Source organism: Scomber scombrus, chromosome 21 (genome assembly GCF_963691925.1).
Source record: "Scomber scombrus chromosome 21, fScoSco1.1, whole genome shotgun sequence".
Taxonomy (NCBI): domain Eukaryota; kingdom Metazoa; phylum Chordata; class Actinopteri; order Scombriformes; family Scombridae; genus Scomber; species Scomber scombrus.
In genome coordinates, this window is record NC_084990.1 from 9861860 (window position 1) to 9887200 (window position 25341).

The 25341-nt window shown below is 40.3% G+C and overlaps 4 protein-coding genes across 7 annotated transcripts; 2 read left to right on the forward strand and 2 right to left on the reverse strand.

Moving 5' to 3' along the window:
* Positions 1 to 441: 441 nt before the first annotated feature.
* si:dkey-21c1.1 (uncharacterized protein LOC100150256 homolog) lies at positions 442 to 3223 on the reverse strand. The gene is made up of 3 exons (XM_062442806.1): positions 2753 to 3223; positions 2037 to 2142; positions 442 to 1745 (listed from the first exon to the last, which is right to left on the reverse strand). The coding sequence occupies exons 1-3, from the start codon at positions 2767 to 2769 to the stop codon at positions 1488 to 1490; spliced, it is 381 nt and encodes a 126-aa protein (XP_062298790.1). The 5' UTR covers positions 2770 to 3223; the 3' UTR covers positions 442 to 1487.
* Positions 3224 to 3311: 88 nt separating this feature from the next.
* Positions 3312 to 7780, forward strand: LOC134003814 (archaemetzincin-2). Its single transcript, XM_062443168.1, is given in 7 exon segments — positions 3312 to 4588; positions 4899 to 4958; positions 4961 to 5032; positions 5325 to 5453; positions 5751 to 5911; positions 6114 to 6290; positions 7622 to 7780. Coding segments are annotated over 7 exon segments (1047 nt in total). The 5' UTR covers positions 3312 to 4299.
* Positions 6355 to 24287, forward strand: arsg (arylsulfatase G). 3 transcript variants are annotated; one of them, XM_062443164.1, is made up of 11 exons: positions 6355 to 7806; positions 17994 to 18224; positions 18416 to 18651; positions 19580 to 19694; positions 19868 to 20014; positions 22407 to 22606; positions 22707 to 22787; positions 22918 to 23026; positions 23256 to 23376; positions 23496 to 23586; positions 23995 to 24287. In XM_062443164.1, the coding sequence occupies exons 1-11, from the start codon at positions 7781 to 7783 to the stop codon at positions 24273 to 24275; spliced, it is 1638 nt and encodes a 545-aa protein (XP_062299148.1). In that variant the 5' UTR covers positions 6355 to 7780; the 3' UTR covers positions 24276 to 24287. The 3 variants fall into 3 exon arrangements, with proteins under 3 accessions (XP_062299148.1, XP_062299150.1, XP_062299149.1); XM_062443166.1 differs by lacking the exon at positions 6355 to 7806 and adding an exon at positions 13580 to 13651; XM_062443165.1 differs by lacking the exon at positions 6355 to 7806 and adding an exon at positions 14072 to 14944.
* Positions 8829 to 15248, reverse strand: LOC134003811 (monocarboxylate transporter 7-like). 2 transcript variants are annotated; one of them, XM_062443162.1, is made up of 6 exons: positions 15093 to 15248; positions 12018 to 12257; positions 11768 to 11911; positions 11521 to 11649; positions 10155 to 11150; positions 8829 to 9115 (listed from the first exon to the last, which is right to left on the reverse strand). In XM_062443162.1, the coding sequence occupies exons 2-6, from the start codon at positions 12253 to 12255 to the stop codon at positions 8829 to 8831; spliced, it is 1794 nt and encodes a 597-aa protein (XP_062299146.1). In that variant the 5' UTR covers positions 12256 to 12257; positions 15093 to 15248. The 2 variants fall into 2 exon arrangements, with proteins under 2 accessions (XP_062299146.1, XP_062299147.1); XM_062443163.1 differs by having other exon boundaries at positions 15079 to 15235.
* Positions 24288 to 25341: the final 1054 nt, after the last annotated feature.

The following is a 25341-nucleotide window of genomic DNA, read 5'->3' on the forward strand; positions in this document are numbered from 1 at the left end:
TCCAACCCACTGGCAAAAAGTAATTCTGCTGGAAAAACAGCACTATGAAATAAAAGTCAATTGTGTAAAACACCATTATGAAATAAACTATAATGTTATTGTGAAAATAAGGAAGATGAAATTACGATAAGATTACATTTCATAATAATTAACTTAGTAAATTAATTTAGAATGAAATGGGGCTCCATACAGTGTTGCATACTGTGGATATGGTAATGGAGCCTATCAGTATGAACAATGAATGCTACTCGTGTTTTGTTTGTTTTTGTCTCAGTAAACTCAAGCCATGTTGTTGCACATGTACAGTAAGAATGCTGAACAAAAATAAAACCTGCTGTAGTTTTTGTTACAGCTCTAACCATAACATAAGTGCAACATTTAATAAAACTGTAAAATGTATCATTGACATGTTGTAGACTTCAGCTTTCAGCAACGCTTTATTTCAACGTCAAATGATTTGGAAAATTACATAAAATATGAATCACTATCACATCTTATTTTATTTGCACACAGTGTATTGGTCATATTAAACCATCCATAAACCAGTATGGGTGACAGGCTTATGACACACATACACACGATATGTAGAATGTTTAAAAGAAGTAAACACCTGGTTACTAATTTTAAAAAACCTTTTTCTCGAGGGCTTGTTTTTGTTAGAAGTGCTCTGCTCAGCGTGCCACTCTATGAGCCACAGACTCCAGTACTTGCTATCACAGCTCTATAATTAGCCGGGTCTAATCTGAGGTTGGATTTTGGTGGTGAGGCTCCTGAAGACTCTCTGTTCCATTACCTTGAACCCGCTGACCTACCACACTTAAATGTTCTCGAGCCGTTTAAATAGTGAAAGTAACTGCCAAGAACAGTATCTAACTTCATCACTTTGGTTAGAGAAAACACATAAGGCCTAAAATGTTGTTGAACAGGATTGTTTTGGTGAGGCTCCTTGGGAGTAAATCCACTGACTCCTTCAACAACTCCCACTTCACAGATAAAAACATGCGACTGACTTCCCCAGCTGAGAGTAAACAGAATGAGTTATTGAGTAAAGTGCTTCTCTTTATTTAGTTTTGCAAGCACTTTGGATTATCACACTTTTCTTGTGATTAGCACCAATGAAAATGTCCACGCATCATTAACGCACGCATGTTAAGAGAATGATACCTCTTTATAAAGTGCACTGGGTGCGTGCACACACACACGCGCGCGCACACACAATCACACAATCACACATACACATCAATACTGCACAGTAACCACAGTGGCTGGGCCATGGAAAGGCGGATGTGCTTATGGTCTTCACAAATGGTACATGGCAAAGTGGGGATGTGGCTTCATGCCCAAAAATCTGTAAACCTCCCCACACATCATCCCCTTCCCCTTGACCCAAGTGCCGCTTGAGGCTTTCAAGGAGGGACCATTGTGCTGCTAAAGTCAGCACTGATGGGTGAGGGACAAAAGGTCAGGAAAGGGGTCACAGGTCGTGGTCATGTCGAGCCTGGGCGCCCTCTGGTCTGCAGACTGCTGAAGTGCGCCTCCCTCAGGACTCTGTTGATGTAGTCATAGGAGACACTGCTGCCATCTCCATGGAAACCGTGCTGCAAAGAGCTGGCAGAGTCTTCAGGCTTTGGGCTGAGGGAGTGCTGGGAGATGCAGTTGTTCTGGCTGTGTATACACGGCCTGGTGCTGGCCACTATTGCTCTCTCTGGACTGCTGATCCCGTTACTGCTGTCGCTGCTGGAAGACTGCAAACAGAACCAGAGATGGGCTTTGATTTTCAGCCTTGTGGACAGATGCAGAAGCAGTGAATAAAAATGTGGAGCTTTTTCTGCCATTTTAGCTGAGTATATGCAATGCATTAATGTCAGTGGGCTTTACATTAGAAACTGAGAGATGTACAATAAATGACCCTAGTTGAAAATTTGATCCTCCTTGTAGTATTGACCTTCATCACACAGTCTGATGAAGTGGGTAAACCTGTGCCTGAGTGATACTCTTAAAGATCTAAGAAAGAAAATCAATCAATTCAGCCTCACCTCTGAGTCCAAATCTGACACAAGCAGGCTGGGACCCCCTCCTGACCTCTTGGCCTGAGGACTCAGCTGTTGGTCCTCCTCACTGTCACAGCTACGGTGACGCTTCCTGAGAGAGAAAAAAAGAAATGGAGGAAGATGAGAGTATTGTAGTGTGTAGTGAACATGTAAGTGAAAGAGATAGTGTGACAGCAACGATGCAGGGGGGGAGGGGAATAGAGGGGGGTAGTGGAGTATTGGGCGGAGAAAGGCAGAGTACCAGAAAGAGGAGACCAAAAATAGCAACACACACACACTCAGGCAGTTACATGATCAGGCATGTGGCACTCCCATTATGAGAACACATTGATTAACATACCATCACTATATAAAGCTGAAGGGACACAGTGTAAATCCAGTTTACTGTGTGATCAGACTATATTGAGTGGTGGGATTAGGGTTATTATAATAAGACATGTTTATTGTCAATCGTGTTAAACACTTTGGCTGGGAGGCTTCATTAGAGAACAATTGTAAATTAATACATATTAAAAGACATACATAATATAATAGCAAAATATAAAAAGCAAGAGATAGAGGGAGAGAAGTGTATACATTTAAATATAAACGGTACATGTATATAAATAGACAGCATAGCGTGATTTAGGTACAATGTTATCCTTTCAGTCAAGGTAGTTGTAATATTGTGTGTAATAATGAATATTAAAACGCATGATTACCTGTTGTCAGTCAGCATTTCTGCAGTCTTGACGGATGTTGGCAGAGATGAAGGTTGACACTCCTGGTGAGCCGTGACTTGTTTTAAAGCTTTGGTCGGGTTACAGCTCCGCGACCATATCGGAGAAAAATCAGTATGGCAGGCTCCGTCTCATGTCACCAGGCAGTGCAGGATGTGGGAGTAAAGCCGGCTGAGGCACAGATCGACGGCTCCGGTGTAGTTCAGACCTGTCACTGCTGCTGTAGTCAAGCTAACTTCAGCTAACTGACCCGCCGCTGCTGCTAAACTTCTTCCGCTTTCGTATTCCGTCCACCGGCCGTTAATTGTGCTTAACGGTTTGCATGAAACTCGACGACAGCCTAACAAAAGAAGCCAAATAAATGAAATGTAAGCTAAAGAAAGGTTTAGCGCTGTCAGAAGTACAAGAACAGACACTTTGTCGTTGTTAACTGTGTCATACCGACGAGCTCTTCTTCGCTGAAGACCAGAGCTCCACCCCTCTGTTTACATGACGTCACCCCAGAGACTACGAAGCTACTTCCTGTGTTGATAGACTGAGCTAAGACAGCTCATTTTTATCTTCTTTCCCCATGAATTAGCTGAGTAATGTATCGTAAAGATGGAACGCTGATATGATGTCGAGAATCGGCTTTTCCATTGTCGAGTGGAAGTGTTGCAACGTGTTGTTTGCTGATTAGACTTTTAGAAATCGTTAATAACCTTCATGTGAAGTGCTGTATCTGCTGCGTGTGCACAGGCAGGTTTGAACTACATCTCTGCACTCTATGCATATGTTTGGTGCTTTGGACATTGAGTCCACTTTAATTTAGCTGTATGTTCTCATATTCATATGCTGATTGTTTTATATCCTTAAACTAGGGCTGCCACAATTATTTTCATGACAGATTGATATGCTGATTATTTTCTCGTTTAATCGATCTAATGTTTCCCCTAAAACATTGTGAATTTTTTTCGTATTAAAAATTCACACAGTCAAGGTTGACTAGAGCCTAACTAATATATTGGTCAACTGACATTAACAGCAGATATTGGCCTATCACAGATATATTTGTATCAGTGTATTGTCCAATGTGTGCCAATATATTTATTATTTTTTAAAGTTACTTAGGCAGTATTTTATGTATATTTGACATTTTAAACTCCCTATAATGCTATAGCCCATGATAAATAATTGTGTCTACTCTCTTGCTGTTTTATACCTTGAATGTGTTACAACTTATACTTCATTAAAAACTTTGACTTATGCATTTCAACCCAATATGTAGCGTATTAAGTGTCCAATATACATTTTAGTTTGCTGGCACCCCCCTTTGTGGCTGTGTATAATATAATACCAGGACACATTTTAGTCTTTAGAATCCAATTTTCACTGCTACACCTCTTTTAAATGTAGTTTTTCATAATCATCCAAAGGTTATAGGGTCAGGTACCCAACACTGCAGCAGAGAACACAATGAAAAAGAATGATCTCTGTAAAATATTAAAGTTCATCTGTAGCCAAGTTAATACTGCAGATCTCTCCTACAGATGAAGGTGATACAGCACTCTGTGGAGACACTGAAAACTGCTTTGGTCTCTAATAATCAGGACTTGGCTAAACTTTACAGTAAATACACAAAAGAAGAACAGCGTCTTCTGGAGGAGGGATTCCACCCAGGGCAGCCTGGTTCCCTTTTCCAGCCGATCACAGTGCATTCTGACTCAGACTGGATCCCCGCTCACCCCGAGGAGCCTCAAGACTTCGGGAACTTCTACAGAGACCCTTACCGCAAGACACCCAATGCTAGCCACAATACAATTTACATTCAGACCATAAGTTAGTTTGTTGGTTTGAGCCTCTGTATTCCTCACTTCTAGTGTGTGGGTGGGTGTGTGAAAATGTTCTCACAGCTTCAGCTGCAGTAAGATATAAATTAGGTTTTTACACTGACTCACAAAGTACATGGGAAAGGACATGTAATAATGCATAACTTATTTAAAATAAATCTGTCACCATGCAAAGGATACTGTGGTTTACACAGATCAATGAGGCATGTACAATACAGTTTACTTACTTACTTTTGGACTTGTGTGCAGCATGTCACACTGTTTGTTAGCATTAATTTGATACTATGATTTTTTTGTAGGTTCCTTTGGAGAGGTAGGTGCCCACACAGACCAGTATGTGGAGTGGCTCAGAGAATATTGCCGGTTACTGTTGCTGAAACAGGGTGCTCTTTCAGGGTTAACAGTAACTCGCACAACCTTCAGATCCTCACTGGTAAGATGGGAGTTTTTACTCTAAGCTGTGGCAAGCCTACAGTCATACAATAGTCTTGCGATATCAGGCAATCAGATATCTCCACCTACCAACGTGTGGGGATTTCTAAATGCACAGTAGTTGCTTAAATCGTGACAAAAACAGCCACTATCAAACCAACGCACCTTACATTTTGTCAAGGATGCACCTTACCAGAAATGATGCTCACCCCCCATTCTCCTCCGTAGGGAACTGCCTGTCATTGCATTATGAAGGGCAGCCATAAAGAGTGTTCTCTTCTCTTGAAATTTAGGTGACCTGCTACGATTTCTGGGGAACAGGAAACCAAAAGATGCTTTTTGTATTGTTGGAATCACAAGGATTGACCTCTACCCCAAAGACTCCTGGAATTTTGTCTTTGGACAGGCTTCTCTCAGTATGGGTAAGATTTTACAATGTCCTAACTAAGAAAATACAACTTTCTTAGTGATTATAACAGAGATATGTTGGCACATAAAACTAGCAGAATACCACTGAAGAGGTTATAAGTAAATATAGCCTTATTAAAATGGTTGAGGAAAATAATACACATATAATTGATAATCAGTACTCTTCTTGTATGGGGCATTTAGTGTCTGATAATGTAATGCGGTGGAGCAGCCACTAGATGGTGCTGAAGTGAAATACATCCAGGAGAAATTTTGCCCTCCTCACTGTTGATTCCTCATTGTGTTTGCAGGAATGGGTGTCTTCAGCTTTGCCAGGTATGATGACAATTTCTACACCAGAAGTTATGCTGGGAGGCTGAAGAAACGGCTTCAAAAGCAAGGGGACTATTCTGTGTTTGACGGATATTACACTCCCCCCATCACCAGTACCCTGCTGCTTCGGTCCTGCAAGGTTACTAACAAATATGCACCTTTTCCCACTCAGTTTTCATTCTATGAACTTTGGAGTGGTCTCGCCAGAGGTCCTCCATCGCTTCTTTTTATCAGTATTGGTGATTAGAACACTCAATACTAATGATAAAAACACTCAACTTCTGTACTTGTGTTTATTGTAGTTTTTTGGTTAGAAAACACAAACTTAAATTTCTTTACAGACCATGACCCACGAGATTGGCCACATGTTCGGAATAAAGCATTGCCAGTGGCTGAACTGTGTCATGCAGGGCTCCAACCACCTGGAGGAGTCTGATCGTAGGCCCCTTGACTTCTGTCCCATCTGCCTTCGAAAGCTGCATGTCTCAATTGGCTTTCAAATAACCCAAAGATACAAGGTAAAAAAATATATATATAAACCAACTGACAGCACAGTGCTGATCAAGTGTCATAATTAGGACAGCACCATCATCATATTAAGTGGAAAACAAGATATTGTTAGATTAAGCAGCTTCAGCTAATTTCTCTCATACAAACTAGATTCTGTAGTACATCCTCAATAGTACAGGAGGTCTAGTCATGGTATACTCCGTAAAAGAATAGTTTTTTTCAGCTTTGGCGCTCACTTACTTGGTCAGTGAGTTCACTGTAAGGATCATGTGCCAAATTAAGCCTGATTATTTCAACCCACTTGCTGGCACTTTATAGCACAGAAACAAGAATGTTCTCAGCTGCTTGAGTTCAAAAGAAAAGTCCTTAAAACAGACACATTTTTAAGTGTAGATATTGATAGACATATTTCACACTAAATTCACAATGACTGCTTAAATCTGAACTATACTTCTATATTTCACTTGCAGTAAGCATATAAGCTGTTTCTTGTATACAATTATTTTGTTTTCCTTATGTGCACTGTACCTGTTACTATGGTAACTTTACTGTACACACTAGTAATTTGTTGCAACATGTACTCTTTTTTTTTTACATAGAAACTTTTGGTTCTTCCTAATGATAAGATGTTAGTCAACTTAAATCTCCAGCCAATAGTGTAGTTCAGCAAAGATAAAGAGCAATCTCCTGACAATGCAATTATTTAAAGGTGGATTTTGCCTCATTTGCAAGAGAAAATCTTTGAGGATAGAAACAACTTTTTCCCCTTACCTATTTTGATCCAGGTTTAACAGAAGACCAGTTTTACCAGGTGTGTTGACACATATAGATCCATTCGGTTTTGTAGAGTCTTTCAATCAAGACTACATTTGGCCTCTTTGGGGTGAACGGGGAGAACTTGTTCAGACGCGTGTTCTGGGCAACAATAAAAACCAATGTCCAATACTGGGTGTATCTTTAAGTGCGGTGACCCATTTATTTTCATTCAATTATTTGGTCAACTTAGGACAGGTATAACTTTTGACATCACAGGTAAGTTTTCCATTCATCCGTTTCCTTCATCACAGTCATCCATTCATCACAAAGGAAAAGAGATGTCACACTGACACGGTCAAAAATTGATTGCCCTCCCCTTCACACACACACCGTGCTCATTACCTGGGGTTACCTATATGCATTTCCAGTGCTTTGTACAACCCACTCTTCAAACACAAAAACGTCATATACACATATATGGTCCTCAGTATAACAAGGAAACAAAAAATAGAAAACCAAAAATAATATTATGGCTCCAACAGGTTTTTTGAATCTTTTCTAACTGATTATCTGTGTTCATCAGGCCTTACTGCACTGGATGAAGGAAGATCAGAGTCAAAAATCCACTCAGGAGGAGGCTTCTGCCTGTCAGTCTGCACTCCACTTTCCCAAACCCACTGAAGCCTTTCATACATCCAAACTGTGGCTCCGCAGGTGCCTGGACATACTGGGAGAAAAATGAATGATAAGACTTCCCCATAACTCTGGGTAAGAGCTAGGCCAAGTAGGGTGTCTAAATGCACATATCATGAACTATGCATCATTTACTCTGTGTTTAACATTTCTGCTGCTGTTTATTATCAAAACATATCTTAATGTTGTTATGAGTGTTAAAGCCAATTTAGAATGACAGCAGGGCCCACGAGATGTATTGGCTGCCTATAGCAATATGTCTAGAGGAGACTCTTTATATTTAGTATTCATTTATATACTAAGTGAGCATTTGTGATCAGTTTATACAAATGTTGTGTATAGTGGCTTAGTGAATGATCTGATTGAAGTGAATCAAAATGTTAATATATGATATGTGAAAGTTAAATGTTTATAAAAATAAACAATTACACATGATTAAGATGCTCAAATCACTATGTAGCTTTATTGTGATCGAACACATTTTCATTATAAAAAATATGACCTCACAGTGCATTGTCAGGTTGGTGACAGTTTGATTAAAAATAATAACTTTTAATCACACGTTTTCACCTGAGCTTTATGTATTTCCTATAACACAATCTTTCAATAGATTTCATGTTATAGAAGCTGTGCAATTAATTGTTCTTGCGGCTACATTTGCATCACAGTGTTTTTTCTGGCTATCATTACTGTAGTGATCACCAGCAGGTTTAGTTTATCAAGTTCAAGTGTTACATCTTCTGTCTGGAACATCTGAAACTACGCCACCTCCAATACAAGATCACACATGGTCCATTTTAAACAGATCCATACCTGCCACATGTCACTCAAACCACTGTCTGTTAAAGCAAGAAACTAACTCAATAGTTAGTAATTGTAACAAAATTGACACTATAAAAAAACACTTTTTGGTACATTAAGTATGTAAGGCACAACTGCTACATACGTATTTTGATCTCAAAGTTCTCAAGATTGCCCCAAGAAGATCTTCAATGGCATCTTAATATTGGTCTTTATTCTTTGCCAGCAGTAGTCTTTAGATAGTCTTTTTCTCATATGGCTTGACCCTTTTATTAAAATTATCCTGTGGTATCAGGTCAACGGCCATCTCCCGTTGCAGCCGCCTGGTTGTGGTCCAAGTTGTCATCTTCTGTGCAATCCTCTGGACTGTCAGTTTTTTTGTCCAGTTTATCGACTTCACTTTTTTCTTCAAAGGGCGCTTTTACTTCAAGTGTGTCTTCACAGGATTTTGAGTTCCTCGTCCTACACAGTGATCCTTTCTTAGCAGGTTTTACTAAACCCAAGAACAAGGCACTCAGTCCCATGCCGATGGCACAAGAGTAGAAGGCTGATCCGTAGTTCTTTGTCACATCCACCAGCACACCTACAGGTAGAAAAGAATTCAGATGAAAATGTTACATATCGAGTTCATTTATCCTTTCATGAGGATTACTAATCCTAACCTGGCCCAGATCCACTATACAGGTAATCTGGGCAAGTGCCCAGGGGCCCTTGATCAGAAAGGGGCCCTCCGTGATGGGAGAAAAGAAAACCTCTTTTACTCTTGTACTCTTTTACTTTTTTTGGTCAGACTTCACAGAAATTGACACACTCTCTTGATGTTAATTCTTATTGTTGCTTTCATGCGAAGAAAATAAAATCTTGCGATTGGCTTTAATTTCTCATTATGACGGCTGGGAAAGTAACAATTGGCCAGCATGTCACAATGCACTGTGGTTCTGTGGTTAGTGGTTAGTTTGTATCATGTAGTGTGTGGGAAAAAAAGATCACTTATCGGGAAATGGACAGCGCCGAATGTTACCAAAAGCCCAGTTGGGAAGTCAAAAAAAGAGAAAGAACTGGCTGTAATAATAAAAGAGAAGAAAAACAAAAGTCGTATTTCCAGTAAGGAGGCTTTCTGTGCTCTCTTTGATGCAAGAAAGAAGAACCTCTAATGGTAATTTTAATGGGCAGGGTGGGTAACATTGGTTGGACGTGATTTGTGCAGCGAGACAGTGTGGGGGGGTCCATGACTGTCAGTGCCCAGGGGCCCCTGGGGGTACTAATCCAGTCATGGTCCTAATTAACTAATATGTGAAAACAGTTGTATTATGTCCTCTGTGGCTCTGAAGGGAGCTTTCTAATGTCGTTACAAACTCTAGCGGTGGTATATGCAAGACATAGTGTTTCTGCATCTCCTGTCTGCCTAAAGTCTGAGTTACTTTTTTCCTCTCTCACTCTCTTTTTTCAGCTTTAATTTTACAGTATGTACATTGTAACTGCATACAGCCAATGTAGAATCATATCCACATTTATGTAGAAAAATTAGTTTGTAGTCCTCATGAAAAAAAGCCTCCATGAGTGAACAGAGGATAAAAGCTGCAGTAAAGTGGAACCATAGCCAGTGTTTTTAGTAAACTTACCTCCAAGTGGGGGTCCAGCCAGCCCAGCAAAGCTTTGTATGAACACATAGACACCAGCAGCTGAAGACATCCTCTCTATGCCTACCACATCATCCTCAGCCAGCAAGGGGATGTGGGTGCATGCTAGGGTCCCCATAAAAAACCCATACAAAGCACAGCACACAGTCAGGCCATAGAACTCTGTGACCAAAGCAAATCCCACTAGATCCACAGTCATTATAAGTACACATGCCAGAATGACCAGCAGCTTCTTTTTCCTGAACCGATCTCGGCTTAGGATCCATCCGATTGAGAAACGGCCTAAGATTTCAGCCACAGCCATGATAGAGAGCATGTAGGAGGCACGGTCCCTCTCTACACCTCGACTCACACTAAGCTCGATGATGTAGAGTTGAGGGGCAAAGAAGCCGAGTGTAGCAAACATTCCGAAGAGAGAGTAGCAGATGAAGCTGCACTCTCTGAGGATGGAGAAATCTAGAAGTTTAGAGCTCTTTGCAGACAGCTTTTCATCTCCCGATTCCTTTTCCTGGTCTTTTTCCACTTGTTTCTCTGAATCTCCGTTCCTTATCACCTCAATCTCAGATACTGTAATGTCTGCTTTACTGTTTTCTGCATTTTTCTGTTCTGTCTCTAACCTTGCTTCCTTCTGCAGTAAAGTCTCCTCTGGGCTGCTGTCATCTGTGTCTTTGAGAGACTGGACACCAGTGTCTCCAGTGCTCACAGAGTCTCTGGTTAATTCATTTTCCAGACTGTGGGAGGTATTTGGTTCAAATGATGTCTTGTTTTTCATAGAGTCGCCTGGGTTTGTGTCCTCTACGTTTTCCTGTGTACTAAGGACTTCCCACTCCTTTCTGTCAGTCTCTGTTTCGTGGGTTGCTCTGGGTTTGATAATGATTGGCCGAAGCAGAGCACCACAGATGATGATGGTGGCTTGCAAAGCTCCTATTACTGCCATGGTATGCCGCCAACCAATATGGTCCCTCAATGCAGAGAAGGCTGAAGGGCAAGAGGAAGTATTAAGTCAGTGTTAGGCAGTAAAATTATATCTGTGATATTAAGTAAGAAGTGTTCTTTCTATATAGACTGCTACAGAACAGACATAAGATCAAATAAAACATGACTGATGCCCTTAGTTGTAATTATTACTGTGTTTCAGGCTACAGCTTCATTAAAAATGTCTGTGAGCCTTTGAATAAATAATTTCCTTAGACATTTTATTGAGTAATCTTTCCAAGAGTTTTTCTCCCACAGAATAAGTCATTCAAGCTCTTCCTAAAAAGCTGCAACTTCTCATTAGTATACAGATACAGATACAGTGATCCTTGGAAGAAATTATCCCCAGAACACACACAGCTTCTTCACTCACATGGTGCAAGAGCAAACATGGACAGGGACTCTCCAGTCGAAGCAATGGCTATGACCAAAGACCGTCGATGGGTAAAATATTGGGACAGGATTGTCACAGTTGGCAGGAAGGTCAGACAGTAGCCCATACCTGCAAAGTGGAAAAGATGCACACATATTTAAAACTGTAATTTAGCTCGAGGCATTGCTAAAGAACAATTTCAAAAAATAATAATGTATGTAAATCTAAAAAGAGAGCAATTCAATACCTGAAACTAACCCGTAGGTGATGTACATCTGATTGATGGAAGTGGTAAAGCTTGTGGCAATGGTACCCGAGGAAATAAGTAATCCTCCAATCATTACAACAGGTTGGAACCCAAAGCGGTTGGTCATCACAGAAGAGAGAGGACCTGAGGACCCATGGTTAACAAATGTTAAGTGAACACAGTCCAAATTAAATAGCTTGTTTCTTTGTTGTGCCAGCCTGGCACCCACTTCACCCCACTATCTACTCACCATTGAAAGTCATGACAAACACGCAGATGGAAACAACCCAGGAGACTCGACTGTTGGTCTCCCCAAACTGCTCCATCAGGTCCTGCAGGAAGATGCCGAAGCTCTTGATGGTACCATAGGTGAAAACCTCCACCATGAAAAACGCCACGGCCACCACCCATCCCCAGCCTCCATCAGGGGCCTGTGGGTACACATTGGGTCCCAAGAAACGTGGACCCTTGAGTCCACACAGTGCCATGTCTTGTAAAGAGAAAGGACAGGTTTAGTGACTGGCAACATCTTTAAAAATGAATTTAATACGTGATTCAAATGTCTAAACTTTGACTAGTTGACTGACTTGAGGAAAACACAACATTTGTGCAAAATATGGTTGCAAAATGTCAATTAAATATGAATCTTGAGCAGGCTGATGTAGTTTGCTTAGTATTGTACAGGCGCTTAATAAGGCATGAACACGAAGATTAGTGTCACTTACGCTAGCCCCCCCTCAAAACTGGGACACAGTGACTAAGTTATGTTTACAGCTGAAAATACTTCTGTTTCGCTCATAGAAACAACAAACATATTTGCCTATAAATAAAGTGGTTCTGTGCATCCTCACAGGCTACTGTTTGTTTACTGTAATGTACAAACACTGTCAGTGCTGTGACCATAGACGGAGAAACCAGCAGTACTAGTACATAGGGGGGTATAGGGGTAAAATTAGATGTTTTTAGCATTTATTCAGTAGCAAAGAACATTAAAATGACTTTTGGCTCTGATTCTAGCTTAAATTAGCATTTGAATGGGATTTGGTGAGCCCAATGTAGGAATAAAATGTCACACAACTTTATTTACAGTATGCCGTCACTATGTAAATGTAATTTTTCCTCGCAGTTCAAAAATGATGAATGAATGAATGATACACAGCTTGGCCCAGCACAGCTGTCAAAATGTCAACACTTGTGTCTGTGAGCTATACAACTCTGTCTGTTTTGGGCAAAATATACCATACACAGCAAGTCGTAATCATACTGTATATTTATACTTAAGTAATTACCTCTAATGTTTTACAGATTTGAATCTTTTTTTAATCTTGAGGCAGACATCATGATACCTTTAACACAATGAAACCATGAAACCAGTTAACATGAAACCTTGCTGTGTTTGATCTGGTTAACAATTTCTCTCATTTTGGTCCATTTAATTATAATTTCTGATTTAATTTTGATTCGACCACTTTGACCCCATTGGCTTCCAAGTGTCTACATTAAAAACATTTAAGCATACGAAAATTCAAAATTATTCAAAAAACACTATCATATACATTCACATGTATAACCTACATACATTGGCACATATACTGTATGCACATACATCTATACATCTAAACTTATGGAAGCATTATTTATGATACACATGGGTTTCCTGGGAACACTGTTTTGATCATCCTACCTATGTTTGGATTCCATATCTACTGGGCATTTTGTTTGACCCCATCATTTTCCAGAATTACAAACATGTTGTGTAACTTTCCTCCCAGTTTTTAGGCATATTTCACAACAGGAGGTGGCTTTCATAAGCTGCATTGGTATGTTACTAATCATAGTGTAAATCCCTTTTTTTCTCCCAGTGACTTCATACATCACAGTGCGGTAAGCTGAAAAACACATGCTGTGATCTTATACTATTCTATACTTTACACCTGACATAGATGTAATAATGCAGCACCAGTGCAGACCAGGAAAGAAAATGAGTGTGACATATAGGCTACACCTACATTATGCACAATTACCTGTGACTGTTACTGTTAGCAGATGAAAGTTAACGGACCTTGAATTAATATTGGTATGTCAAGTTAACATTTCCAAGGTCAAGAAATGAGCCTTCACACTTAAAATGTAGACATAATATTTTGAAAGACGCTTTAACAATCATATCCAGTTTTAGTAAACATTCCTGTGTCACAACTACTAATATTTTATCTTTGTAATAGGATAATACTTGTAACAGTTGACTTTCCTTTTGAAACCTCAGACTCAAGGGATGTATGTACTTTGTCAAGCTACTTCAATAACTTGAAATTAAATGCATCAACTAGAGTTGCAGCTAGTGATTAGTCGATTAAATCGCCAAATGTAGTGATAAAAGATGTTTTTGAAGATAAAAAAAAGTCTAATTCCAGCTTGTAAAATGTGAATATTTTCTGGTTTCTTAAGTCATCTAAGACAGTAAACTAAATATATTTAGGTTGTGGAGTCCGGGATGGGACAAAACAAGACATTTGAGGACGTCATCAAGATTTTTCTGACTTTTTGTAGACCAAACAACTAATCGATTAACTGAGAAAATAATCAACAGATGAATCAACAATGTAAATAATCGTTAGTTCTAGCTGTAGCCTGAGCGAAGAGCAACTTAGGTCATAAGCAACAAGGATATGATGGACATTAGGGCTGAAATAGTGTAGACTAAAAAGTGTGGACCAAACTAAAGTACATGGTTTGGATTCCTTTTCGGTTAGGTGTTTCTGTTTCCCAATGGAAATCCAACACGACTCAAAACAGTTTAAAGTAGCCTCCATAAAGATCTTAGACTATTTCAATCATATGAATAATCATTATAAACCCCTTGGCTTTGTAACATGGGCAGCTGTTGTTTTGGGAATGACTGTCTTGTAACAAGATCCGACGTCCTATGGTCATTATGATTTAGTACTTCACGCACACAAACTCACAGGACACGTCTTCGCAAGTGTTCAACCATTAGTTGTATTTAAACGGGACAGTTTACTACTGTGTTTGAATTAGGATGGGGAGGAGGGGTGGTCAGATTGTAGTAGGAGCCATATGTTCCGTCCTCACGCGGCTGACGCAACGTTGTCTGTCTACAGCCGGCTCACGTGGTCGATGGTCAATGCGCCTTTAATCACTGCTCACACACACTTTGTAAGTATTTAGGCTGTATGTCCTCTTTAATTCTATACTTCATTAAGAGCGTGCTGAATATACTTTGTCATAATTAGGAGTTTCAGTTAAAAAATAACAATTAAAAAAAAAATATATATATTGCTTATATTTACGTTGTCCGTCTCACCTGTGTGTAGTTTCAGACGGGAACAATCCTTCCCTCGCGCGACTATTGCCGCTGTAATCCCGCCAGAGTCGCGCGCCTTGAATGAACGACTGAACTTTACGCACACATACTCTCACGTCACGTGCACACGTCCACACAGGGAGACATACATACAGACAAACTAGCGTTCAGACATGCTCTGATATAAGCACGCATTCATGAGCTCCCCCTTCCTGAGGAACCGGGGAGGGAGGGAGGGAGGCTGGTCCAACCAGTTCCCTCTCCATAACCCCCTTCAGCTGTGGGGTGCAAAGTTGTTTAGAAGTCTGAGTTCAAGACTGGTGTGTGTTTGACTTAAGTCACTTTCAGGGACGCATACTAGATTTAAGACCAGTTGTTTGGGTACGGTTTGTCCAACTGGGGACAAAAGCCTGTCTGTTTCTGTGTACTTACCCCAAAAATGACCTAAGTACACATCTCTCTCTCTCTCTCTCTGTGTGTGTGTGTGTGTGTGTGTGTGTGTGTGTGTGTGTGTGTGTGTGTGTGTGTGTGTGTGTGTGTGTATAATCTGTCATAAACTACTTTACGGGACACATCTCAGACTTCAGACCAATGAATTGGGCACAGCTTGTTCAATTTGGGGACAAAAAGCCGTGTCCCCTGTCTGGAAAAGCTGATTTTTGGGTCAGTGGTTAAGGTTAGGATGTGGGTTAGGTTAGTGGTGATGGTTAAGGTTAGGATAAGTCTCTAGGTAATGAATATAAGTCTATGTAATGTCCCCAAAAGTGAACTTGATCTGTTTTTCCTCCTGTTCATACTAACCATTAGAAGATCCTGTCTTTTTGTTACTACACCACAGCTCAACATGGAAACAAAAAGACTGTAAATGTTTTAGATATCCACTTGATATGACTAACTTAGACTGCTGAAGCCTCATATAAGCTTCAGATAAACAAAATGACACACCGTAGGTTTTGGCCCCCCTCACTTACATTAAAAGCACATTTGGAGGAGATCTTTTAACAGCCAGTATAAAGAGGAGAAATGATTACAGCAGGGTGTAATCTTTCAGTGTACATATGGACACCTGACTGCTGTTATAAGACAGATATGAAAAATTGTGAATTTATCCTTTAAATGGAGAAGAGACCGTTTGCTGTCTGTTTTGTGGCTGTGTGTTTGTCTTATCTGCACTTAGGCCGTACACGTTGGCGAATGGAATTCATTGTCTAATAGCCTTGTGGTTTGGGCCAAGAATTTCATCTGTTGCACAAACGCTGATATTCAAGTTTAACCTGATTTACTGGTGTGATGAAGAAGACAGCATATTTGGTCATTGTAAACAACTTTAGACCTGATTGGATCACACTCAGAGACGCTTACCTCCTGCTGATTTTTATCACTGTCACTGTGTTTACATGCCCACAAGAAACTGGTTATTGTGAGTTAAAACCGGAAGATTAGCTGTATTTGTCTTAATCCCAGATTACAAAAATCAGGTTTCTAGTTTACGTGACATTTTCTGAGAGTTTTTAGTAGATAATTGTGAGTTCTGCATGACCTTCCTTTTCTTCCTTTCAGAAAATAAATATACCAGTACCAGTCAAATGTTTGGACACCCTTGACTGATACTACTGTATAGTTAAATGTGGGAGTAATTTAGCCCTGAGGATGTCAACATGACCTCAGACTGAGTTACTCTTATGACTACATTACGAATAGAATCCTTTTTGAAGTTTAATTCAATGTAATTGATATCCAGCAATATTTGTCAAAAGACTAAATATTTCACAGTTTCTAGAAGGACTGAACACATTTTAATCTAACAATTTATGGACAATTTTAGATATATTTTTTAGACATTTTTGTATCTCTGTTTCGTAATTTGTGTCTGCACTAAATAATTGATTCTTGAATGCAAAGTAAAAACAATGAAAACAGCCAGATCTTGTTATTGAGCTGAGTATTTCGGACCTTATTGCATGTAATGTAAATAACGTATATCTGTAGCGATGAACAGCTGGCTGATAGCTACCTCAGTGTATTATAAAAGTGCTGTATTGCAAAGCTGTTGAGCTCAAGATCTCAGCGGGAGAGTTGCCTTATATCGCTCAGTCAACATCAGCCACCAGCCATGACAAACACGATCAGTTATAAATGGTCAAGGCTTCATCTCACACCGGAACACTTTATAGTTCATTCACACACACACACACACACACACACACACACACACACACACACACACACACACACACACACACACACACACACACACACACACACACACACACACACACACACACACACACACACACACACACACACACACACACACACCCCTTAAATTAAATACACAGTCCCATCTCTGGCAAGTAGAGTTGTGTTTAAAAGAGTTAAACACAATTCTTGAGTTAACAGAGTTGTGTTTTCATGGGTTAAAAAAAATCGGGTGTGTACTTTTGCGGGGAAACGATTGCACTGCTTTTCCAAAAATATGATATTTACCTCATCATTTTCCTTATGTGTACAGTACATGCAGAACGTTTAGAGAGAGAGTATGTGGTTATCTGGCTACAGAAGTGTTTCACATTTCTGTTGTTACAGATTCAAGCACCCTTTACCTTCTATAACATGATCCCTTCTTTTTGGCATTTGAATGTACTTTTAATGCCTTTGTGTGAGTTAGCTGAGAAGTCAATTCACCAGTTTTCAAAGTTTGACAAATGTTTGCATATCAAAAGTGTGTTTCTGGAGTTTCCTTCACTCTCTGTCATAACTACATTCCTTTTTGCAGACTTTGCATTGTATCCCGTTTGTATTGAATATAATTGAGTTCACAGAGTGAGGGTATGCTGTGCTGCTCATGGTTTAAAGAGTGTGTGCCTGCGAAGATTTAAATAAACATGTAACCTATTGCAGATTTTTGGACAAAATGGCGGAGGGTTTCACTCTGCTGCTGTCTGGGATGCTGCTATGTGGCCTGCTTCTGCACATGGTGTCCCAGCACGGAGTTGATAAGCTCAGTAAGAAGCCCAATTTCATCATCATACTGGCCGATGATATAGGCTGGGGTGACCTGGATGCTAACCAGCCTGAAGAGAGGGCAAACAACACACCTCACCTCAACCTGATGGCCCAGCAAGGACTAAGGTAGAGAATATATGTATTCATTTTATAGTTGATCTGTTATGTAGAGCTAAAGTCCATGTCATATCATTAAAATATGATCTGTATAATGCTATTTTAATCTGTGAAATGGGAGAGTGAGACTTCATGACAAAGATTATATATTGTCACACGTTAAAGTCTGAGTATGAAAATAAAAATATTATCTATTCCAGGCTGACAGACTTCCACTCTCCAGCTTCAACCTGCTCTCCATCCCGTGCTGCCATCCTGACAGGCCGCTATGGTTTAAGGAATGGGGTGACTCATAACTTCGCTGTGGGCTCTGTGGCCGGTTTGCCTCTGTCTGAAGTTACCTTGCCCCAGCTGCTACAGAAGGCGGGATATTACACAGCCATGGTCGGGAAATGGCATCTCGGCCATAATGGACAATATGGTCCAACTAAAAGAGGTAAATGGAACTTTGACATTTACAGGTTCAGATCAGGTAGGAATTTCACAAAGAGACGTGTCAGTTTGATTAAGCTTTCTTTATATCTTGCACATGGAAAAAAAATCCTTTAGCTTTTCAATCTCAAGCACAAAGTGAGATCACAAAACACGCCCCGCTTCACCTAAAGTGAGATCGTAAAGGGATTGGTTTTGGGTATGAATATTAGTTTCCCCACAGAAATGGGCCGATCACAGTTTATTAGCAAAAAAACCCTCTCTCCCTCTTATGTTATGTTGCTTCAGTCACGTCTTTGGAATACTTTAGTAAACTTACAGTTCAAATAAACAACCTTTTGCAACACACAGGTGAGATTAAATAAAGTTATCTGAAACCACAGTAAGCTGTTAGGAAACTGCCCCACAACAGCCACAAGCTGAAACAGGAAAAGAAGAAATAGAGGAGTGAGATGCAAATAAGAAAATAGGAACATAGGGTACATTGACTATATATATAGTAGAAATGCATAAATAAAACAGGTTAGAGTCCGGTTTTAACAGTCTGTAAAATGGCAGCTATCAGCAACAGAAGAATTGCTGAGATACAGGTTAAGCATTTATTTTAACAGTAGAAGGACTACACGTTATTTTAAAAAGCGTAAATACCACATGAAACAATGAGATGTGAGCTCCAAACTATTGCACAACATTTCTCCAGGTTATGGCATTTGTCAGTCTTCCTCTGCTTTTCCAGCCACATCTAGTTTGCAAGTGGATCCATCTGCCTCGCTGCAGGGAATAGACTAAACATTGTCACTAATTGCAAACACTCTGCAGCTGTCTTGTGAGACAACAGACTTGCTCCTGACTCTTCGCCTGACTCAACACCCACCCAGCACCCTAGCAACCTAAATATGTGTACCACACCATGTTTCTTATCTCCTGGACAGGGTTTGACTACTATTTAGGGATTCCTTACAGTAATGACATGGGCTGTACCGACACACCAGGATATAATCTGCCCCAGTGCTTCCCCTGTGACTCATCTGGACCTCAAGTGATCAGGTCTGTGCTCCTACATCTGACACCTTCTCAGCTAATTCCCTCTCCACATGAAAACCTACACACACACACACACACACACACACACACACACACACACACACACACACACACACACACACACACACACACACACACACTAACCATTTATACTATTATTATGCTATATATTGTAGATTGAAGAGGCGTGTCCATGGAGGCTGTTATTCCAAAGTGGGCCTTCCTCTGATTGAAAACAGCAGTATTGTGGAGCAGCCCCTTGACCTGTTGACTCTAACAGAACAATACAAATCTGCCGCACTCAGAATCATACACAATGCAAAGTACAGTACAGCTGCAAAGACACACAGTGTATAATAAGAATATATATTTTCCTGTTGCTATGTGTTTTATGGGACAAATCATTTATTTATAGTGTGAAAAGTTTGACTTTGACAGAACTTTTTTTATTATAAGTCGTTCTCCCCTCTTATCTAAAGGATATGCTCACTTGTGTGTGTGTGTGTGTGTGTGTGTGTGTGTGTGTGTGTGTGTGTATGTGTAGTACATTTTACATAGGATGTTCCAGAAGTCAAGATATTTGAGGTATAACCCTCATTCTGCCAAGGACTACCGACTGGGACCCCACGAATATATGACTGTAACAAACAACCATCATAGCTAAATATGATCTTATTTCTTCTCTAAACATTATTAGTTAGGGTTAGCAAGTTGTTATTGTTTTAGTGTCAGGGTTAACCCTTTCCAGTACACCCCTGGGAAGAGTAGTATTTTGGGGTCGTCAACAGACTACATTAGAGAATCTGTGTTTTCTGCATTTCTATCTGTCTCCTTTAAAATGACAGAACTCCCCATCCCCATTAGTGTGTGATACTTTAAATTAGCACCCAGGGCAAACATGAACTCAATAAATAGTTCCATCTATTAAAACTGCACAGGCAGAATTGGGTGCTCAGTACCTTGGTATGTTTAAAAAACACTAATTCAAACAGAAACACAAACTGAAGTCATTAAGAACAAATTTGATTGACAAAGTCATGAAAAACTTGAATAATGGAATAACGCACCTGTGAGATATGACCAACCTCTGAGGTCTGCGGGTACCCCAGTTGGTAGGACTAAGGTTAAAAAGAGGATTTATTTGACTTCCATGTATTTGATGGCAACAGGCTGCTGCAGTGCAAACATGCTGTGAATGAATATGTCCTCAAGGTTGTAGCACTGTTATTGCTGTACCTAATTGGGCAACCTGTGTGTTTGAGCCAAACCAGCCCTGAGTACTGAATCCCGTTGGTGTCAGTATGTTGTCTTCTGACTCAGCAGTCTTTGAAACCTAGTCTCTGTGTGTGTGTGTGTGTGTGTGTGTGTGTGTGTGTGTGTGTGTGTGTGTGTGTGTGTGTGTGTGCGTGTGCGTGTGCGTGTGCGTGTGCGTGTGCGTGTGCGTGCGTGCGTGCGTGCGTGCGTGTGTCTGTATGTGTGAGGTGTCGGGGGGTAGTAATAGAAGAGAGATCCAGAAGAGATTGCCAAGAAACTGAAATGTGTTTGTCGATAGGGGAATAAGACACCTATCCAAACACACAACTTCAAAAAGTTTACTGCACTGATTTCTTCCACGTCACTGTGAGAAATTGATAACCCTATCATGGCAATGATCAAAAGAACTTTGGATATTTTGGAAGGTCAAGCTTTCTATAATCTAAATAATAACTTACTCCCTTGTTCTTAAGACTATAAACTCATGATTCATACTGTATCACCACGTCCATCAAAACAGACAAAGAGACCAAAAGAGTCTGATCAACTTTAAGTCATGTTGTACAGCATATCTACAAGATGTATTAACTCCTTCGTCACTTGGGTCAAAGTGTGGATCCACAAGCTCTGAGTTTTTGACGCTTGTTTACTTGCTTAGTGGATAAGGTTGCAGTTATTCTAAGTTTTGAAATTGAGGAGTATTGCATGTCTCCCAAGTGTAGTGATGTGGTTCTTTCATGTGTTTTTAATGTTTTTTGAATAACACTGGAGCTCAAGGAAGGGCTATGCTACAATTTGTGTTCTTAAACTATTTTGTTTTTATTTTATTTTATTCCTATTCTATTTTATTTTGTTCTTAAACAAAATAAACATGTCATTCAAGTACAAACAGGCATATTGGCTATAACTGTACTTTCTGTAGATATTTCAGACAGATTTTTAAACAGAGGAGCCTTTTCAGTTTGCCTAGATGGAGTTGAGAATGATGGTAGTGGTACAGTCTGTAAAGTCTGTGTGTGTGTGAGTTTGTGTGTGTGTGTGTGTGTGTGTGTCTGTGTGTGTGTGTGTGTGTGTGTGTGTGTGTGTGTGTGTGTGTGTGTGTGTGTGTGTGTGTGTGTGTGTGTGTGTGTGTGTGTGTGTGTGTGTGTGTGTGTGTGTGTGTGTGTGTGTGTGTGTGTGTACAAGAAGGGCATGAGGGCAGTGAGCCCTGCTGTTTGCAGCTGTTTGTGAAAAGCAACATAGCCTGCATGCTATTGTACAGGGGTCATGTGAATGAGTGCAGCGGTTATCAGTCATGTCAGTCAAAACCAACTTTTGATGCAGTAAAAGTATCATGATATCATTGGATTGGATAGATAATCAGCATGTCTTGTCATTTTATTTCAAAAGAAATCTGTTTGTGTGCTAATACCAACTCACAGAAAACATTTGTCTGATTTTGTGTCAAACTCTTCTCTGCAGGGAGCGAGAACAGCCCTACCTTCTCTATATAGCACTGGCTCACATGCACGTTCCCTTGGCCCCTCCGCTCCCCCCAGATGCCCTCTCCCATCGCCTGCATGACGGCAGAGTTTACGCTGCCAGCCTGCGAGAGATGGACAGCCTGGTGGGGGCAGTAAAGAGCGCTTCTGATGACGCAAATACTCTCATCTGGTTCACCGGTTAGACAGCTGTTGGCTGTTCTTACACTCCACCACTGTCACTGTTATCCTACATAAGCCTTATACATAGTCTTATACAATATGTGTGCTTTACATGTAGGTGACAATGGTCCTTGGGAACAGAAGTGTCAGTATGCAGGAAGTGTAGGACCCTTCAAAGGAACATGGCAGAGCAGCAGAGGTATAAAAAAAAACTAATCCTGAGTCTTTTCATGCACGCTTGATAAGAACAATTGATGTGGTAGTGGTAATAGCTACTGTGCTATACTTACTGCTGTGAATTTTAATATTCTATTGCCTGTGTATGTGAGGTGGGGGTTCAGCTAAGCGGACCACCTGGGAAGGAGGTCACAGGGTGCCAACAGTGGCCTATTGGCCTGGTGTAATCCATGCAAACACCACCAGTGCCGCCCTGCTCAGGTATTCCCTTCAGTACTTAGGTCAATCTTACATTAACAATGTAGATCCTATATGTACATAAGGACTTCACCCCTGTTTACTGAGGCCTACCACTTGTTCATTAAGCAGGAAGATGCAATTGGAGACATTTATGTGAGTTTTCTCAATCGTCAACCTCTGTTTTTGGCTTCTTGTTAAGTTGGGAAAAAAAGTCAGTCCTCTGTTCATCTTTTTTTTAATCCTCTCACAGTGGTATGGACATTTTCCCAACCCTTCTGTCCCTGGCAGGAGTAACACCACCCTCAGACAGACGTTACGATGGCATTGATGCCACAAATGTCCTCCTGCGTGGAGAACACACCGGTCACAAGGTACAGACAAATCTTAGCTATAAATACAACTTTTTCATTTTCTTTGCCTCTTCAGTGGGGATGATTCAGTTGATTTAAGGCCTTGCTGCACACTTTAGTTCTTTTTGTTTGTCTTGTAGTTTCTCTTCCACCCGAATAGCGGTGCTGCAGGGAAGTTTGGTGACCTGCAGGCAGTTCGAACAGGGAAATACAAAGCTTTCTACATAACAGGTAGGCTTCAACATGGATCCATGGGGCTAAAACAATCACACTATATTACAATGACACTGACTTGTATGTAATGTTGTTAAAGTAATTAGTCTGAAAAATTACAAAACTAAATTATCTGAGTGCAGGTCATTTTGAAGATTATTATTCAGGACATTGTCAACATGGCCATACCCAAATGTGGCCTTTCTGTTTCTCTGTCTGCAAAATTAGTATCTGAGCATAACTCGTTAGGGTATCCCTAACCTTAATATTAGTTATCAAAGAAAGATTTTTACATAAAAGCCTAAAAGCATTTTCTCCTGCTTTAACATTTTCTTTTGTAAAACTGGGTGCATGTGGCCATAGAGGAGCAGTTTGAGTAAAAAAAAAAAAAAAAAAAAAGATTAAAAGTGAAAAAACACATTGCAGGTGCAGCTGAGGCATGTGGTGGTTCTACAGGAACTCAGCAGCTCCATGACCCGCCATTAATATTTGATCTGGAACGTGACGAGGCTGAGGAAACACCCATTGAGGCCGGGACGCCTGAATACCAGACGGCTGCAGATAAAATCGCCCGCAGGAGGGAGGAGCTGTTATGGGACATTGCCACTGACACGTCTGTGTCTGCATCAGACTACACCACAGACGAGTCAGCAGCACCCTGCTGTGACCCGACACAGGCTGTTTGTCGCTGTCGCACGCTGGGCTGAGGGTGGGAAGACACACACGCATGAACACTCACACTCACACAAAAGACTGAAAAAGAAGCACACAGATGTAAGCAAACAGATGTAGAGACAAATATCTCATGTGGATGTGCTCAGCTGTTTGTAGAATGTGTTGTGTGGGAGGTTCAATGTCCTGATGCTGCAAGAGATGTGCAAACAAGCACAGAGAGCAGGGGGCCAGACTTTGGACACGTAAGTCAGAGTGATAATAACTCAGGAAAAATAAGATATATCAAACCATGAGACACTAAAGAAAAGCTACAATTTATGTTTAAGTGCAATTGAACACACTCAAACCTCTTAAATGTCCAGAAGCCTTGTTAGTAGATGTTAGATATGTGATGACACAGGATTTAAACATTTGAAAGTGATTTTTTTCATCAAAACACACAGCAGGGGTTGAATTGCTTCTCAGCTTTAATGAGTCTCTGATGTAATTGTCCAGTATTGAACAGCTCAATGCAGTGTAAGGGTGTCCTAACAGCGCCACCTTTTGGCAACTCAAGGGTATTACCATGTTACTTATTACAACAGTAATATATATAAATGTTATATATACATTATACACACAGTAAAAATCCTCAATATATAGTTACGCATGGTAAGTCTATGCGTTGATGTGTAATACTTAAAACATTTTCAAAGAGAATACAGCAAAATAAAAATAACCATGACGTACATGTTAACATTATTCAGCATCATGTAGCAAATAAAAAGGTCTTCAGGATATCACTGAAATTCAAGGACCTGTAACTTTGTCGTGTACAGCTCACCATCAAGCAATTCACATTTAGCTGTTGACCGCTCCTCCCACAGAGCCAACTCTGCCAGATATACTATCGGGTTACGTTTGTGACTCCGCAGGTTTTTAGTCTCATCTACTGCTACCATAATTAGTATCACAGCTGCATCTTCAAGTCATGTAATACTTACTGCATGTATTATTATTTAAATAGTGTTAAGTATATTCCTTCTCGTCTGTATAAGTGCTTCTTTCTCTTGAGGTGTGACATTTAATGCCCATTGATAGATAGTCTTGGGGCTTTAT